The 16949-nt window shown below is 41.0% G+C and overlaps 1 protein-coding gene across 11 annotated transcripts in view; it reads right to left on the bottom strand.

Moving 5' to 3' along the window:
- Positions 1-683: 683 nt before the first annotated feature.
- BEGAIN (brain enriched guanylate kinase associated) overlaps positions 684-16949 on the bottom strand; it is a 158809-nt gene continuing 142543 nt past the window's right edge. For all 11 annotated transcript variants that reach the window (XM_048307935.1, XM_048307936.1, XM_048307938.1 and 8 more), the window contains 3 exons: positions 9740-9847; positions 6011-6094; positions 684-2791 (listed from right to left, as the gene is read on the bottom strand). In XM_048307935.1, the coding sequence (XP_048163892.1) occupies positions 1418-2791; positions 6011-6094; positions 9740-9847 (1566 nt within the window). In that variant the 3' untranslated portion in view covers positions 684-1417. The remainder of the gene's footprint in view (positions 2792-6010; positions 6095-9739; positions 9848-16949) is intronic.

The following is a 16949-nucleotide window of genomic DNA, read 5'->3' as shown; positions in this document are numbered from 1 at the left end:
AATAATTATTAAATATTTATTGCTGTGTTCTACCTCTTACCAAGCAGGAATACTGAAGCCAGGAAGAAAATCCACAGGATTTCATCTCTCTACTTTTTGTTTTTCTCCTCCTCTCCTTTTGCTCTCTTCCTTTTCCTCCTGTCCCAGTTGTACTCTCCATTATGGTGAAATGGTGAGAAACAGAAAAGTCAGTGGAGGAAATTCCAAAAGTACAGGTAAAAATACATCTTCTCAGACTCAGGGGTAAAGGCTACAGACAGCCAGACTTTCCTTAGGCTTTAGAAAAATCACTGTTAGAAATACCAAGTACATATGAAGAAAGGGCAACTGTGGAATGTATCAGCCCTAAAGACATAAAAGATTGTGTCAAGTAAGTAAGTAATAGAGGAGGAACTTACATCACTGGTTTTTGAGTAATTTTCCAGAAAATACAGAACCCTCTAGTGAACTCAAGACTGGATAAACATCTTTTTTCCTTTCTTACTTTCAACAGGCTGATGAGAAGTCACCCTCCCACACCCAGAGGCCATGCGCTGTGAACCAGATTTCTCTGGAGCTTACAAAGAAAGAGACACTCCTTTAGAAAGCAATCCAGTTCACGAGCTTTAGTCAACTTTTGCTGGACTGATGCCCCTCAGAGCAATTCTGTGTTCTATTGAATTAAGGGAAAAACAACCCCGAAATATATCCACTGGTGTCTTTTATTAAGTTATGCAAAATACAGTATTAATTATGACACTGCATGCATTTTAGACAATATAAATGCAAGCCTACAGAAAATGTGACAAAGAAACCCTCAATTACTTTTGAGGTAGTATACAAGGAAAAATAGGAAAGCAGAAACACAGTGGATTAAAAGAACAAAATATTAGTATCACTTTGTGCATACATTAGTCACTCATAAATACATTTGTATGAAATAACTTAAGATACAATTCCATTCTTCTTAAAAAATATACTTCTTCAAATTCACTATTTTTGTTTTGATTTCACATGACATTTTATGGTATTTTATCAGGTGGGTTTATTTTTTTTTTGTCACTGCCATCATGATTTTACCCTTTTCCTCCAAGAATTTAGGCACAGATGGCCTCATGCACAAAAATAAATAAGAAACCTGCTTGAAGGGAAAAGAATTCTGCTCAAATAGCTTAGGATAGTCTAATAAATACATTTTTGTTTATAAAAATATTTCAGGTTTATAAAAGAGGGGAGGGGACGGTCTCCCATGTGGAAAGGATGTCAAGTGAAAAGTGCTGTATAACGTTTTTGAAGAGATTTTGTTTTAAACATATAGTACCATTATGAATATATATTTTATAATAATCCTGTTTCTTAGAACCTTATTGTTCACTAGAAGTATCAAATGCTCTTTCCTTCCTGTTGTTTGCTGTCTTATTGCCAGCTGGGGAGATGCCTAGTTCAGAAGGGTTCCATATAACTGTGCTTTTGTAAGGCTGTCCTTCCGACTCAGACCAGTGCTCCCAGTCCGCTGAAACTGCTGCTGTTTGCTGTGAATACCCGAATGACTTCCTTGATCCATGGAAGACTGGTGGATTTCTGAAGCCTCCACTGAACTCTGATTGAGGGACTCTGCTGAGCTGTTGGGGCTCACATCCACGTATTCTCTTTTCAATACTGGGCTATTTTCGATGTTTTTGCTACTGCATAACTGGACAGTGATCCTTTCGTTTTTTTGGTCTCTTGATTCCTTTGTTTTGTAAGTGGGCAACTTTTCCTGTTTACAGCTTGTGCTGATGTCAATGTTCAGGCCACTGTCTGTTCTCAGGAAGCAAGAATCCACAAGTCTGCTTTGGCAGATGTCGTCTCCCTCTGAGCAGCTGTCTGCTTTGTAACTAGCATAGATGGGGCTTGTTCGACTGTCCCCCTTCTTGATGGGGCTGCTGTAGTACTGCTCTGAGAAACTGCAGGGTGACAGCCTGCCAGCGTTCCTGTAGGAGTACGCTCCAATGTCCTCCACACTCAGCTGCCTCCATCGCCCTGGCAAGTCTTCTTCTGAAAGGTGGGTGCTCCTGCACTCGTTCCTCATTTTCTGGTTTGCTAAAGCCTGCTGTGGTGTTATGGCTGAGAAATGAAAAGGTTCATTTGCATATGGAGGCAGTGTCCTGGTAAAAGTGGGTGAGTTCTCGTTGTCGTCAGCGAGCTCCATGTGCTGTGCGGGTTTGGGCTTGGCAAACCTGGGGCTCCCCTGATGCTCGTAACCCGCGGGTGACTTCCTCTCAAACAGTTCGTCTCGGTTGCTCATGTAGATCGCTTGCTGGGAGGCTGTCAGAGTGTTGGCTTGGGCATTCTCCTTCTCCTCAGATGTGACGCTGAAGCTGGAGTAGGAGCTGGAGGTTGGCAGAGAGGTAATGTACTCTGGGAAGGCTTCGTGGGAGAAGCTGGAATGGAAACCGTCTTCTTCGACAGTGCTGTCCGTGGAGTTTTGGGACCGCAGGAAGCCCACGTCTTTCACCTGCGTGTCTGCACTTGGCCGCCTCTCCCTCCTCCTCTCCTCGGGGCAGTAAAGGGCCGTGTCACTGCAGTAGATGTCGGACTTGTACTGGGGTCTTTGTCCGACTTTTCCAGCGGAGTCCTGAAAATTGAGATCCCTTGTAGATGGGCTTGACAAGTGTGAGGACAAGCTGTTGGGGTCTGGTTTTTCCAGTACTTTGGCAATGACGCAAGTGGGAATGGTGTCAGTGTAAGAAGTGTGGCACAAGGGGACAGAAAGGCTGCAGCCGTGTTTTTCCAGGTGGATGCTGACTCTTTCCTGAAAGTCGGTTGGCAACTGCAACATAAAGAGATGGCAAGGAGAAAGGAGAAAAGGGCACACGTTAATAGAGCTGTCAGATGAGTGCTGCTTATGACATTACATAGCTCACTATGCATGGTTCTTTGGCTAATGTGATGGCCACAATCTTTGTGCCTTTCTGGAAATAAATGTAATCAAATGACCTTTGTTTACTTAATATTTGTACATCTTCATCTGCTTTCCCTCATGGATAACATGTGAAACTGAAATGTTTCCTTCCAAATTAATTCAGGTTGGGTAGGAATGATCATAGAATCGCTCAGGTCAGGAAAGACCTCTACGCTCATTGAGTCCAGCCGTTAACCCAGCACTTCCAGGTTTACTTTACTGGCGTAAATAAAGTATGTAGTAAACAACAATCTTAAAAAGGCAGGTAGGGAATTACAGCCTACAGCAACACTTTCCAGACTGTGTGCTTGGGTGTGATTTACAGTTGGAGTGTGGGTGTGCAGAGGTCTCTCTGAGGGTGAGGAAGGAGGAGGAAGAGATCAGATCTATTCTGTTCTTCTTTTGCCTTTCCTTGAGCTCATCTTGCCTACAACCCCATGCCAAACTGGCTCCTGCCCTCCAGCATCACATTTGATAAACAGTGCTCTTTGAAGATGCAGTAAAGCTGCCTGACACTTAGAGTGGTACTGGCTGCTGTGACAGGATTATACCTGTGCTGGGAAGAAGCAAATCAAGCTGGCTTCCTTGCCCCTTCGGTCAGACACTGCTTGTCAGATCAACCATCCATATAAGCCTCAACATGTCCTTCCATGCTGATAGAAATAAGCACTAAGACCTGAACTCACATTGTGATTCCTGTGACAGAGTTAATCAACAAGTCTCTTATGCATCAGAAATCATATAGGGTTTTTTTAGAAAGTCAGGATCAGGGCTGTGGATGGTGGTTTCCCCTGCAATTCTGTCATGTGGACCAGAGGAGAGAGAGCGATGACACTCCTTGGATGCCTACTCAGGTATCACCAAACATGCTTTCCTGTCAAATTTTATCTGCCTTGCTCACTTCAGATCTCTATCAATGATCAGACAGCAATATGAGAGAGGTTGCTTCTCAGTATTTCTTTCTGGAAATCAGAAGAATTCATGTTTGGAATAAGTTTTGAGTTTGTGATTGTGATAGCTCCTTTAATATCTGTGTTGATTTATGCCACTTGGGAATTTATCCCTTCAGTGCTTGGCTGAACTCTGATTTACTCAGCACTTTCTTTTTATAACTAGAAATCAAATTCCTCTTCACAAAATCATCAGTGGTTAACCTTATGACCTTAGCAATCTCACTTCCTCCTTAAATTTGTTCCTCTAGAGGAGAGAACACTACATATAACTGTAATTGCCCCCCTCCTCTTTATTTTTGGCAAAGGAAATTTAAGGTGCCTGCACCTTGTCATGGTCTCACATTGTATAAGATATGGATCTCCTCTTTTAGCTTCATTGGGAAACTTTTAAAGCTGGTTTAATCCTCAAACCTCAGTGTGTTGAAAATAAGGCATGTAGTGAAATGGCATTCTTGTTATTTGTAGTAGTATGAGTGTTTTTTCAATCAACAGACCTTCCAGGATATTTTGGATTAATCATTACGTTGCTAATTAACTCATATGTCTTCCATTGGAAATAAATGACATTGCCAGTCTGCTGGCAGACAGCAACATTAGTCATAGTAAGTACAGATGCAACAAAGATTGAATAAAGAGGTTGTAAAATAGGCCTGGTGTAAATTGCCATAGAAATGAGGAAAAAAAATACAGTTAACTGAATGTGAAAATGCTGTATGGGACAGCTCTTATTTCAGTATCCTGTAGCACCACTGTTTGATCTATTTTATATACGTTATTAGTATTATGAAATGTGTTAAAAAGAACATTGTTTTCTGGGCATTGCACTGGAAACTGGAATTACTAAAATGATTCTGCTGTCACATTACTATATTGTACTAGAGTTTAGGTTTCTGGATAACATACAATAGTTTATCAGGCAATATTTGCATTTGTAAGGAATTTATTGGCTGTGACAGCACATTCACACTTGCTAAATTAATAAATACTTGGACTTATGAGTGGAGACTGCCTATTGAACGGAGTATACGACAGTCTGGGAAATTGTGGGGAGAGCTCACATTTGTGATACTTCTCGGTAAATGAACAGCTAAGTGCTTTTAAAGTCCTAATTGTAACAGGTAGGGTGCTTTCAAGTGTGAGTAATGTAATGATAATTCCTGGATACAATTTGCTAAGGGAAGTCAGTTAACAGGAAAAAATAACAGGACCAAGATAATGGTTAATTTGGAAATTCTGTCTCTGTTCAGAAAATCATTGCCTGTTTGACAGAAGAATCTTGCTCCATCTTTATTTAACAGGGTTGTTTAGTGCTCTGAAACCATCTACTGACTTATAAACGGTTTGTACATTCCAAATTTAATTTTGCAATATTCCACTGCAGAATTGCCTGAGAGGCTATTTGGGGGAATGTTGACCTGATGGGATTGATGAAGGAAAAGCTATTCTCTGTAAACTTCACTGAAGCAATACATGTGAGGAAGGTGCTATTGCTTTGTGAAGGGCCTGGATCCCTAAAGACTGTCTTGTTCACTAAAATAATATTTACCTCCCCTTTAAGGAGCCTATCTCTCAAGCCTTGTTTCCTTGGAAGTGAGGATTATTAATTAAAGTTTACACCTTGGAAATCAATCATTCGGTGCTCTGGTTTCTTTACAAAAAGATATTTGTTCTGTCAGTCCATTTTAAAATTAAGGTTTGGAAACTAGCTGGACTGGAAAATAGCTTCAGGAGGAAAATTGATTATATCAGGATCTCTGACGCCTGTAGCTTGTCATTTCCCTGCTCTCACCCCACTGCTCCTGCCCAGCATTTTGCATTCTAGAGCTCACAGCACTTCAGCGTTGCTAAAACCTTTGTTTTACAGGCAATCAGTGCAGGCCCATTCTACAGGATAGGAGAGGTTTTGGGGAAGAGAGTACCTTTAAGTTCCACCATGGGCTGTGATTTTGTCAGCAGCTCCCTCGACTGCACAGAACACCAGCAGGTGCACAAGGCCTCCTGCAGCTTAAAGGAAGGTGTGTGCAGGAATAAAAGCCTTAAGGGCAAAAAAATGCTGGAATTTATACGTGCAAAATAACCTGCTTTCCATACAATATTTATATCCTTGAATATTCAAGAGGCTTGGTCACATTACCTCTGAAAGTTTATGTGCCCTGTCGTAGTTCTTGCTGCACTGGAGCAGCTGAGCAGCCAAATTGCAGTCCTTCCTGTAGAGCTCCTGGAAAAAACAAAAAATAGCCTCTTTAAAGTTTGCAAAGTGCTTGTGGATTTCAGCCTTTTCCCCATGCCTGATCAATCTTTTGAAAATTCACTTTGGGGAGATTTGGAGCATACTTTAACTTCTAAACAAATTAAGATGCTGTGTTTCTTGCACATCCCAGAGATATTTCCCCCTTTGCTCTGGGAAGGCTGATAAAATTACTAAGAATAAACTTTTGAAACCTGTTACAACAGAACAGTAATCTGCATTTCAGAAGATGGATGCTTACCATTAAGAACAGAATTTTATACTGTTAACATGCATGGTATTGTGAAGGTTAAAAACCATGATCTTTTAAGCAAAAAAGAAAATTTTTACTGATTATTATCCAGACTAGCATTAAAATACTGCTTTAGAAAGTGCTAAAATAATCTTATGAGATTGTGGAGAAATTCACTGCAGAAATATACGTGTCTTTTTTTAAAAAGGGAGACTCTCTCCTTTTGATTTTTCTTGCTGGTTCCTGGCCCCTTTAATGTCTTGCAGAATGCAGCTATAGAAATATATTAAATCTCACTGCAAATATTTGATGCTGCAGAGCAGAATATTTTCACTGAGCAAGAAGTTACCATGAGAATTCCACACAGGAAAGGAGAGAATTTAAGCAAGCTTCTTATGCTATCTTCATAGTGGATGGCTCCCACAGCCTATTTAATGGGAAAATTCGGCACACAGATTTGCCCTTCACCTAAATTTAATTTAGCACACATGACTGCGTAACTGTATCCTTCAACCAGTATCTCTGGGTCCCTGAAGGTAAGAGTTGTATGTTGTTTTTCCTTTTCCTTATCTAGTTGCCCTAGCCACAGCTGGCTACAGAAGCTGACTTTATAGGTGGGAAGAAACAAAATATACAAAGCATAAAAGTGCTATTGGCACTGGCCTGTGTTAATCTGTAAAAATTAGCATATGTTTATAGGCAGATGTTGTAGAATATTGATATGATTTTGATTTTCTCTGGTGTTAATAATTTTATTGCATGCCGATTTTTATAGCTCCATTTATTCTCTTAAAAACTGATAGAGAAATTTTTCTGTGAAAAAGAAAATTTCCTCTCTTTTAAAATACCATTTTAAGGTATTTTGTAATAACATGCAGCAAGATGTTCTTGTAAGTCTATGAGGGATGGGAATAATTTTCCTATGAACATTAGTTCATATATCTTCATATTCAACGACCTTTAGATAATTTTATTTTGTGATTTTTTTCTGTGTCTTTGTGAGATTTTATCCATGCCACTTCTGCCTCAAATGTATTGCGGAGGCATACTCATTTATGTGGGTCTTAAATTTCATATCAGGACACACTATTTTCATCCGTGAAAATGTAAGAACCCAAGAATTCAATTTAGAAGTAAAATCTGTTGCACGTGCATGTGATTCTGACACGTTGCATGCACATTAAACCCATAATATATTGCTGCACAGAGTATAGCACAGACAGGTACCCTGAGTCCCATATGGCATTTCCAGGCACACAAAAATGATATCTCTCCAGAATCTAATCCTTTCTTCTAAAGCTGTGTGCCTCTCTTTCTGCGCAGCAGTTGTCATGGAGAGTACAAAAAGCATTTCTGACACTTTATTTTTAGCAGCTTTAAAAATTACTACAGAAAAATTACATGTGAGCTACATGTGCCACATGCACTTTGTTCTCAACCTGCTGGGCCGAGCCATGTGACTGGACCGACTTTCTCTCCTTTAATATCTGCCTAAATGGAAACCAACCATATCTGTGGCAACTAGAACAATAACTGGCAACTAATGTCAGAAGTGTTTCCCACAGTTTGAAATATATTTTTGTATCAAAAGCATCATTTTACATTTCTGTCAGAAGAGTGACAGGAAATAGATTTGAAGGAAGAGATCTTGCCAATACAAAAACTTTCTCCCCATGTAGGATTCTTCAGTTTATCCCTTCTCTACTTAGGTACAATACTAGTGGTTTGCTTCATAGTCCTTTATTTTAAAATTTGGAATGTAACCTTTACTTTTATCAGTAATACTACACAAAATCACAGGTTATCCTGAGTTGGAAGGGACTCACAAGGATCATCGATGGCCCTGCACAGGACAATCCCCAAGACCAAGATATCAAGAGTCACACCATGTGCCTGTGAGCATTGTTCAGATGCTTCTTGAACTCTGTCAGGCTTGGGGCCATGACCACTTCCTGGGGAGCCTGTTCCAGTGCCCAACCACCCTCTGGGGAATGAACCTTCTCCTGATATCCGACCTAAAGCTCCCCTGACTCAACTTCATGCAATTTTCTTGAATCCTGCAAGGGCAGAACTTTGTCTGTGATCCAACTTCAAGTCCGATGCAGTGGTACTGTTATTTGAGGTCTCTGGACCATATTCTAATGCTCAGAGTACCACTATGAATATTGAAAACACTTCAAATGTGGGTTCAAACCTGACTCCGTGAAGTAGTGTAAATGCATGCACACTTAAAGGGAGAGTTCTGCAATTTTTTTCCACCTGTATTTTAAAGCAGAAATAACTCCACTGATTTCAGCTGAATTAGTCTGGAGGTATACCTGTGCTTCCAAAACCTGAATGTAGCCCATTACATTTACCACACTCCATTACTTACAGCTGGTAGAGTTGTGAAGTAACTCTTCTTTCAACTCAACTTCTATAAAAGTAAGGGGTCAGATTGGGAACTTTTTGTTTCTGTTGGAAAGCTGTTAATTGCACAGACAGAGTTCACATTGGCAGGCATTTTAATGGGATCAAATGCTCCCAGCTATGATTAGGAGTTCATGTGAAATTCGGGAAGATTGAATATAAGATGCTGAAAAATAAGTACTAACAGAAACATGTCCTCTGTAGATGAATTTTTTATTAAGTGTGGAAGGAATGGCACAATAATGAACTAAATGCCTGCAATATTCCTCTCTTTGCTGTCTTTGTAGGTTTGTCTCAGGAAGAATTTAATGAGCTTGTTGCCAGCTGCAGTACTCATGCCATTTTGCAGCAGTGTTTAATGAGATGCAGGGTGACAATCACCAGAGATGTTCCCTGTTTTGTCCCACACAGAGACAGGTAAATTGTTACACATTAACAACTGCTGGGGAAAGCCCGTCTCCTGCTCCCTGCCGGAGTGATCTGAGTGACCAGGCTGGGTCAATCCTACCTTCTGCTAGCAGAGCTCCCTTGTGCTGGGCCTTTTGGTGAGCAAAGACTGAAAGAACAAAGAATTGCAGGAAATGTTGGGGTCTACACTGTGCCTAAAATCCTTCTGATGAGTCCTCACTCCACACGTGACCCTGCAAAATCTCTGACCGTGTGCTTGCACCAGTTTGCTGTACTGATGGCAAAATCAATGTGGGAATATTGCCATCTCTTAGAATATTTTTTCATCAGTTTCAGGCTAGAGATAAAGAAAAAAATATCAGTGAAAAGTCTCACCTCATAGGATAAGGAGAGCCAGATTTACGAAATGATGGGAACAAACATACATAAATTTTAACTGTTGAGGTGACAACTTATATTTTATACAAACATAAAAAATTATTCTATAATTTCATGGGAAGTGCAAGACCTAATTTTTTTCTGAATATAATATCAAAAATAATACAGTTGCACATTTAAATACTTACATTGTCTTCTGACAACTTATCTATCGTCACCTTGGCTTCTATTAAGTGATTATTGAGTGCAATTATTTCATGGCTCAAAGCCCGTTTTTCCTCTTCATAGTGCTGACCCTGTGTAGACAATGGAGTAGTCAGTGTTTTTTCTACTGTCAGAATATTTCAGATAAAGGCCCACAGACTGATGTCATTCTCAAATCCAGAGAAAAGCACAACAGACCAATATTTCTTTTTTCTTTCTCCTCCACCCCCCCCTATTGGTTTTCTCCATTATTTTGCTATTTGTACTCAGCAGATGCAGCAAAGTCCTTTAGAAATATGGAGGTCAGATTGAGCTGCCATTAGGAACCTTCACAAAAGACTTTAAGTTAGCCAGTGCAAAAATGTTGTATTGAGCCTCAATCAATACATCCTTCTTAGTCACAGGACAGGGTTTCTAACACAGAAGGGACTGGAGCTGCTCTTTTGCTACAAGAATGTTCCACTTATGCTATTATTTCCCATTCTCATAAGGAAGGAAGAACAATATTTAAAAAGAAAAGCAGTTGTGTTTGAGCCAATATCATTTTAGCTGTTGACTGTTCTGGCTGATTTAAAAGCTCTGATTAAGGCTGTTCATTTCTCAAGGTGAATGTTTACCTGATTGCAGTGTTAACACTCATTAGCAGAACACAACCCACTGTGGCATATCAGGAAAACAGTCTGATTCAAATTTCTTTCTCCCCCTAATTTAAACTTGTTACCAGTGTGCTGTAACTCTTTATTATAAATGCAAAGAAATCAGTGGAAAGAATGAAATGTCACTGGCCCTTCCCATATTTTGTCTCATTTTGATATGCAGTGTTTATTTTATTGCCTCTTATATCAAAAATCATTGTGTGCCAGTCATTTATAACTCTGCCTCCAGCCTTACATTGGCATTAAAAAGTATGGAACCTTCTGAATGCCCTGAGATCAAGGCATCTTCTGTGCACTCAGAGCTGCAACAAGAAGGTTGAAAATTATCTTGAGGGTCTTTTAGAAAGTTACGATGCCATAAGAGCAGAAAGTAGGGTGAACCCTAATGTACATCTGTTTTGTTCAGTGAACTCAATCCAAAATTCATAATTCATAAATCTCAGTGGTGCTGAGCAGCAGGACAAGAGGCAACAGGTGGAAACTGGAACATGGGAAGTTCACGTGAATATGAGGAAGGAATTCTGTACTGTGAGGGTGGCCGAGCACTGCAGCAGGGTGCCCATAGAAGCTGAGGAGTCTCCTTCCCTGGAGATACTGAAAATCTCCCTGGACACAATTCTGGGTAAAGTGCTTCAGAGGACCCTATCTGAGGAGGGAGATTGGACTAGATGACCTCCAGTGGTCCCTTCCAACCTCAACCATTCTGTGATTCTGTGAATGTCACTTCCCATTCTAAACTAGTTGTGTAGGACTGAAATTTCCCAAATGCCATATTGCCAGGGTCACAAAAAGTCTTCTATCAACACATGCTTGGCATCGTCAGCTAATTGACAGCAATGGGAGTTGGGTGTTTTGAAGTCCCAACGAATATCAAGGTTAATTATCCAGCTGCAAAGCACTGGCCTGTATTAAAGGAGGGTGATTAAATTGGAAGTGGCAGCTCTCCTCCTAAGCTGCTATTTAAAGAAAAACACCTTCTCGAATGGTCTAAGCAAACCCACAGCTTGCTTTAAACTGTGCAGATATGATTGAAGTGTCTCTGTGAAGGTCTGGACTGGCCTATTTTAATGTCAGTTTTTCTATGGACTGTCTATTCCCTGCTGTTGCCAGCCCTCTGTCCTGACAGCTCAGCTGTGTCTGGAGGCTGGTTCAGGCTTGACACCTCTCCCCTCCTCGTTCCCATTGATCAGGCACTCCTGCCTTGGGACTACCTCATGGAAGGCCAAAGTGCAGCTTTGAGAGCTTGCAAGGCTCCAACCTTACTGATTTTAACCAGACACAGGGATGTTTTTTTTAATTAGGCAGATCGACATGGTTTTATATGAGACCCTTAACTCTCATTGATTTTATAGTGAACTAAACAACTAGGCACTTTGTAAACCTCCTGGCCATCTGTGCACCTCTAAAAATCTGTCTCCTTTGAGACTGTGACTGAAGATTACATTTCCAGAGGTATTTAGCTGTGTAATGGGGTAGAAAAGGGACTACCTAAGTACCCACAAAAAAAGTGTCCCCTCAATTTTCTAAGTAATTTCATGCTTTTGAAGGATCCATGTCCACAGACTTAATCTTCCAAATAACCATTCATATGGAAGATTTTATCAGTCCTTTTATGACAAGTTGTCATGCCAGGACAGCTGATTTGTAGAACTCTGCTGCTCTAAATCTCTCTGATCTCAGTTACTGTTGCTCTTGCCTAGCCAAATTGAACTTCAGTCATTCTATTTTGCAGTTCAGGAGAGAATATCTGATCAAGGATTTACAGTTTTCAGGAGAGAAACTAATAAAAGGGCAGCAGATTCAGGCATTGGAAGCACTACTTTCCACTGCATTTGAGTAAGGCTGAATCTTGCTGAATTATGATTTCACTTTATTTCATTTATGATAACATTTGGATGATGTTTCCCAGACTTTGTACCTGCTCAAGAGTGACTTTAAAACATATTCTGTATTTTTTGAACTGTAAAACTCGCCTCAGTTCAAATTTATAATATACAGGTTAGCAGGTAGACACCAAAGTAATAAACATCTCGGTAGTGCTGCGGAAGAGTAAGAAGGAAAGGCCAGTCCCAGTCTTCTCCACCATTATTATTTCACATCTTTCTCTTGAAATCAGTGTTGTTGACATGAGCAAGGAGTCTGTTTCAACGCAGCAAAATGAGGTAGCCTAAGGGCGGGCAGGACACTGAAATCCTTTGGCGTGTTGGCCACACACTGTGTGTTCATCTCTGGAAGTTCAGAGCTTCAGACAGACATTATTGTGGTGCAGTGGTGGCAACAAGAGGACAAAGGCTTAATCCTGACACCAGCTGTGGGAGTATAGCACAGCTGGAAGAGACAGTGTGGTAGTGCTGGATCACTGCATTAGAAGGATTGTTGGTCACAGGGGACTGCAACTTTGAGCTCTCCAGTTGCAGTCAAACAATCATATATTCAGCATCAAATTGTCAGAGAGGTATGAAAGGAGGATGGGAATAATAATATCAATGCTGTGATCATGAGTTACAAATATAAGTGTTTATTTTACTTGTAACCTCTTTTGGCAGATCCCTCTATTTTTGGTAGCTTATAGAAGGTTGGTCCTCCTACTCTTCCATAAGGCTGGTGACCCCTCCTCCCTCCTTTTGGCACTGCTTTCTGCTCTGCAGGTGCTAATACCCTGTGTCTCAAAACCCAGTAGTGAATTAAATCAATGGTGTTATTGATATGCCAATAGCTTGCAGCTGGGCTGAGGGCTCCTGAAGTCCACTCCAAAATGCCAGAGCTATAGATGGCAGTGGGCTGAGCGCCTGGTGGGTCCTTGTCTAGAAGTCTTTGTTGAGTCAGCTCTGCGCATCTTCTGCCTCCCTCATCCCTTGCCACAGAGTCAGCACACAAGAATACAGCTCTGTAGTGTCTGACTAACACAAGAGAACTACAATCATGTGCCCACATCTGAGTCAGACCAAATTGGTACTGCTGGGTGACTCCAGCAATCATAGCACCGATTTTGAGGGCACCTTGCTCCTATCCTGGATTTAGCATGAGCTCAGTGCTTCCTCATCAGATCTGAGGAAGGAATTGCATATCTGTTCTTCACAAAGGAACCAAATGATATAATAAAATATACATTCTCTGTCTGGAACCTTGGGGCCATTTTTATAATTTATATCTATCATGGTGAAAACATCGCTCAGATATTTACAAATCCATAAAAGTATAAGTTGATGCTTTCAGAAGTGTTTGGTGCCATCGTGTCCCTACATTTGAAATCTGTGATGTAAGTGGGGTGAAAAGCATTTTGGTAGGTTGATTCAGCATGAAATAATTAATAGATAATTGCATTTTTAAAAGTAACAAAAGCTGGGTGAAAAGATCTGCTTATCTTGCATATTAGTGGATCCACAAAGGTTCCTACTCTAGTCCTCCAGCAGAAATGGGCAGGCTAAAAGTTCTCTCTCTCTCTCTCTCTCGTAATGTTTCAGTCTCCCTTCATTGCTTTCCAGCAGCTGGAGGGTGTCCTACCATAGAGTAGTGTCAGCCTATTAGTCAGGGCTTGGCTGGTTCCTGTCGTCTCTGCTGTCCTGTGGGAGCTCTGATGTGTACAGACCTTTGGAAAGCAGCCTCAAATTTGCAAACGGGAAGTACTGGTCTGTGGAAATGTCAGACTTTTCAAACATGGCAAAGTAAATCTGTTCTTGATGTTCCTGTAAGGAACATTTCTGTGGATGCAATTTCGATGCTACAGTGACAATAATGTAATGGTAGTACTGACCAGCAAGGTATTAGTGGCCAGCAGTATTCCTTTGGAAATACTTCTTAATAAGTAATGCCCAAATGACTGACAGAAAGAGAGAGAGAGAGACTTTTTCTGTTACAAATACCACCAGAATGATACTGGTATCCCATCCTGAACGCCTTGCCAGAGGTGTACTACAACGTTTTTGGATGAGGAATACAGGCAGAACTTTGTTCCCTTTTTTCTTTATTCCTCTTCTTGTCCAGGGGGAACACAACACTGACAGGAGAAATTCCCCAACTTTGTGGGCCAGTGTAACACTGTTAACTCAGTACTTTTCTCCTGGAACAGTAGTCACAATCTTTCACTGCTTATGCTTTAAGGTATCTGCTAAGAAAATGCAGGGGGTTTACTGTTCCATGGATTGTAGTCAGCAAACAAGTGCTGTGGTGATATAGTTTCTAACCAAAGTCTATGTATTTTATGGTGATATTTTATAACCTCATTGAAATAATGAAGGACAAAACTGAGCAGTTGATGATGACAAACTGGGAGGAGTGGTTGGTACAGCAGAGTGTGGTGCTGCACTCCCCAGAGACCTCATAGGCTGGAGAAATGGGCTGAGAGGAACTTCATGGATTTCAAGAAGGATAGGTGCAAGATCCTGCACCTGGGGAGGAACAACCCCTTGCACCAATGTATGCTTGGGGCCACCCAGCACACATTGAAGCTTTTCAGAAAAGGATCAGGAGGTCCTGCTGGGATCCAAGTTGAACACAAGCCACCAGTGTGTCTCCTCTCTGCAAAGAAGGCCAAAGGTAACCCTGGGCTGCATTAGGCAAAGTGCTGCCAGCACGATTCTTCCCTTCAGCACTGCTGTGGCCACACCCAGAGTACTGTGTCCTGTTCAGGCTCAGTACAGGTGGATATAGACGTGCTGGAGAGAGTCTAAGAAACGGCCAGGAAGATGATTAAGGGATTGGAGCATCTCTGTTCTGAGGAAAGACTGAGAGAGCAGGGACTGTTTAGCCTGGAGAAAATACAGCTTGAGTGGGATCTCATCAAATGTGGAAAAATAACTGAAGGGAGGGTGCAAAGAGGACAGATCCAGGCTCCCTTCAGAGGTGCCCAGTGACAGGACAAGAAGCAACAGGCACAATACCAGTGGCACAACACATGAAACTCAAGCAGTGCCATCTGAACATAGAAAACTCTTTAACTGTTGAGGGTGACTGAGCAGTGAAAAAGGTTGCCCAGCAATACTGTGGAGTTTCCATCCCTGGAGATATTAAAAAACTGCCTGGACATGGTCCTTGATGACCTGCTGTAGGTGCTTGATCAGGGAGTTTGAAGAAGATAATGCCGAGATGTCCCTTCCAACCTCAACCATGCTGTCCTCTTGTGAGTACTGTAGCAATGTATGGCTGCCACATCTCACTGGACTGCTGTGGTAAGTGGCGTTGTTATGATATGACAATTTAAATTTCTGTTATTAGCAAATCCTGATATTTGCATATAAGCAAATGCTTTTATTGTTATGCAGAGATGATTTAATATATAATTAAGACATCTTTAGGTCCTAATAAAATCGAGAACAAGGATGCATGGAATATGGTACAAGTTCACTTATGTTTTTCCCTGGTATTCCATCAAGACTCCAAACAGACTCCCTACTTGACTTGGTGCATGTGAATGTATGCCTTCTGGAGTCAGTGATGCCACATCTAGTTATTACTGATAATTACAGCAATCATGGAGGATGTGAGTGTGTTATCTGTCACAAAGAAAGGGCCCCCAGATGCCCTGTGCATTCTCAGTGATAGTTCAATGACAGCACTTCAGTGATGAGTGAGGATGAATTTGTTTTATAGCATCTGTCAGTACATATCTCGTGTCCTGGTGAGCAATTAATAAAAACAGCCATTCTTTGTGAAATTGAAGATTGGGAGATTATGCAATGGTCTCTCCCACCAGGTGTGGATACTTCTCGCTGTTGCAGAGGGTACTATTGTGGATTAGTTCAAGCTAATGTGCACTTTTCTTCTCATTCAAATGTGTCACGGTCTCAGCTGAGCAAGGCACGGTGTTCACAATAAGGGACATCTTAGATTGCAAGCAGAGTCTTTAATAGAAACATATGTGGTGGTGGGCATGGCTAGGCCAGGGTTATAGCCAACAAGGTAAAGAAAACAAGAATGAAAAATGTGGTGGAAATAAAACCTTTTTTCCACCTGTAACTCTGAAAGTTAACAGCTGTTCTATTTGCAGATCATATGCATAATTTGTTTTATCAATTGGCTCATAAAGAAGCAAAGGATAGATTTGCAGGAATTACTGGATATTCTCTGCAGTAATCCCTGATTTTAAGCATGTTAACTTCTGCTCTGCAGATCTTCATGATTTCATGACAGATGACTTGTTTGTCTTTGTGCCTGTTTATGGATGCTCTGTGTGAGTTTACCTGCCAGTGAAGAGCAGTGGATATCCCCTACTCACACTCACTTGCACCCACAGGCAGAAACTGTAATAAAAACAGTGAACTGACAAGATCAGAAGAGCAAATAATAATGAAAGACTTTTCAATGAATAGTGAAACTGTATCAACTGATACCAGTTCACAACATGATCCTTGGGGTGCAGGATTTGGGGCTGATCATTGCGGCATGAAAGCAACATTTAATACACATTAAATTTTTAGTTTCACTTCTGTGCATAACAATCTTATTTTGGTTTAAGAGCAAAATGAGTATCCAAAGGAGATGTTCACTTACAGATTCACTGAACCCACAAGTCTATTTAAGAATGTGCATCTTTACAAGC

The sequence above is a fragment of the Corvus hawaiiensis genome, chromosome 6 (genome assembly GCF_020740725.1).
Source record: "Corvus hawaiiensis isolate bCorHaw1 chromosome 6, bCorHaw1.pri.cur, whole genome shotgun sequence".
Lineage (NCBI taxonomy): Eukaryota > Metazoa > Chordata > Aves > Passeriformes > Corvidae > Corvus > Corvus hawaiiensis.
Note: the sequence above shows the minus strand (reverse complement) of the source record. Positions and strands in the feature narration are given on the sequence as shown.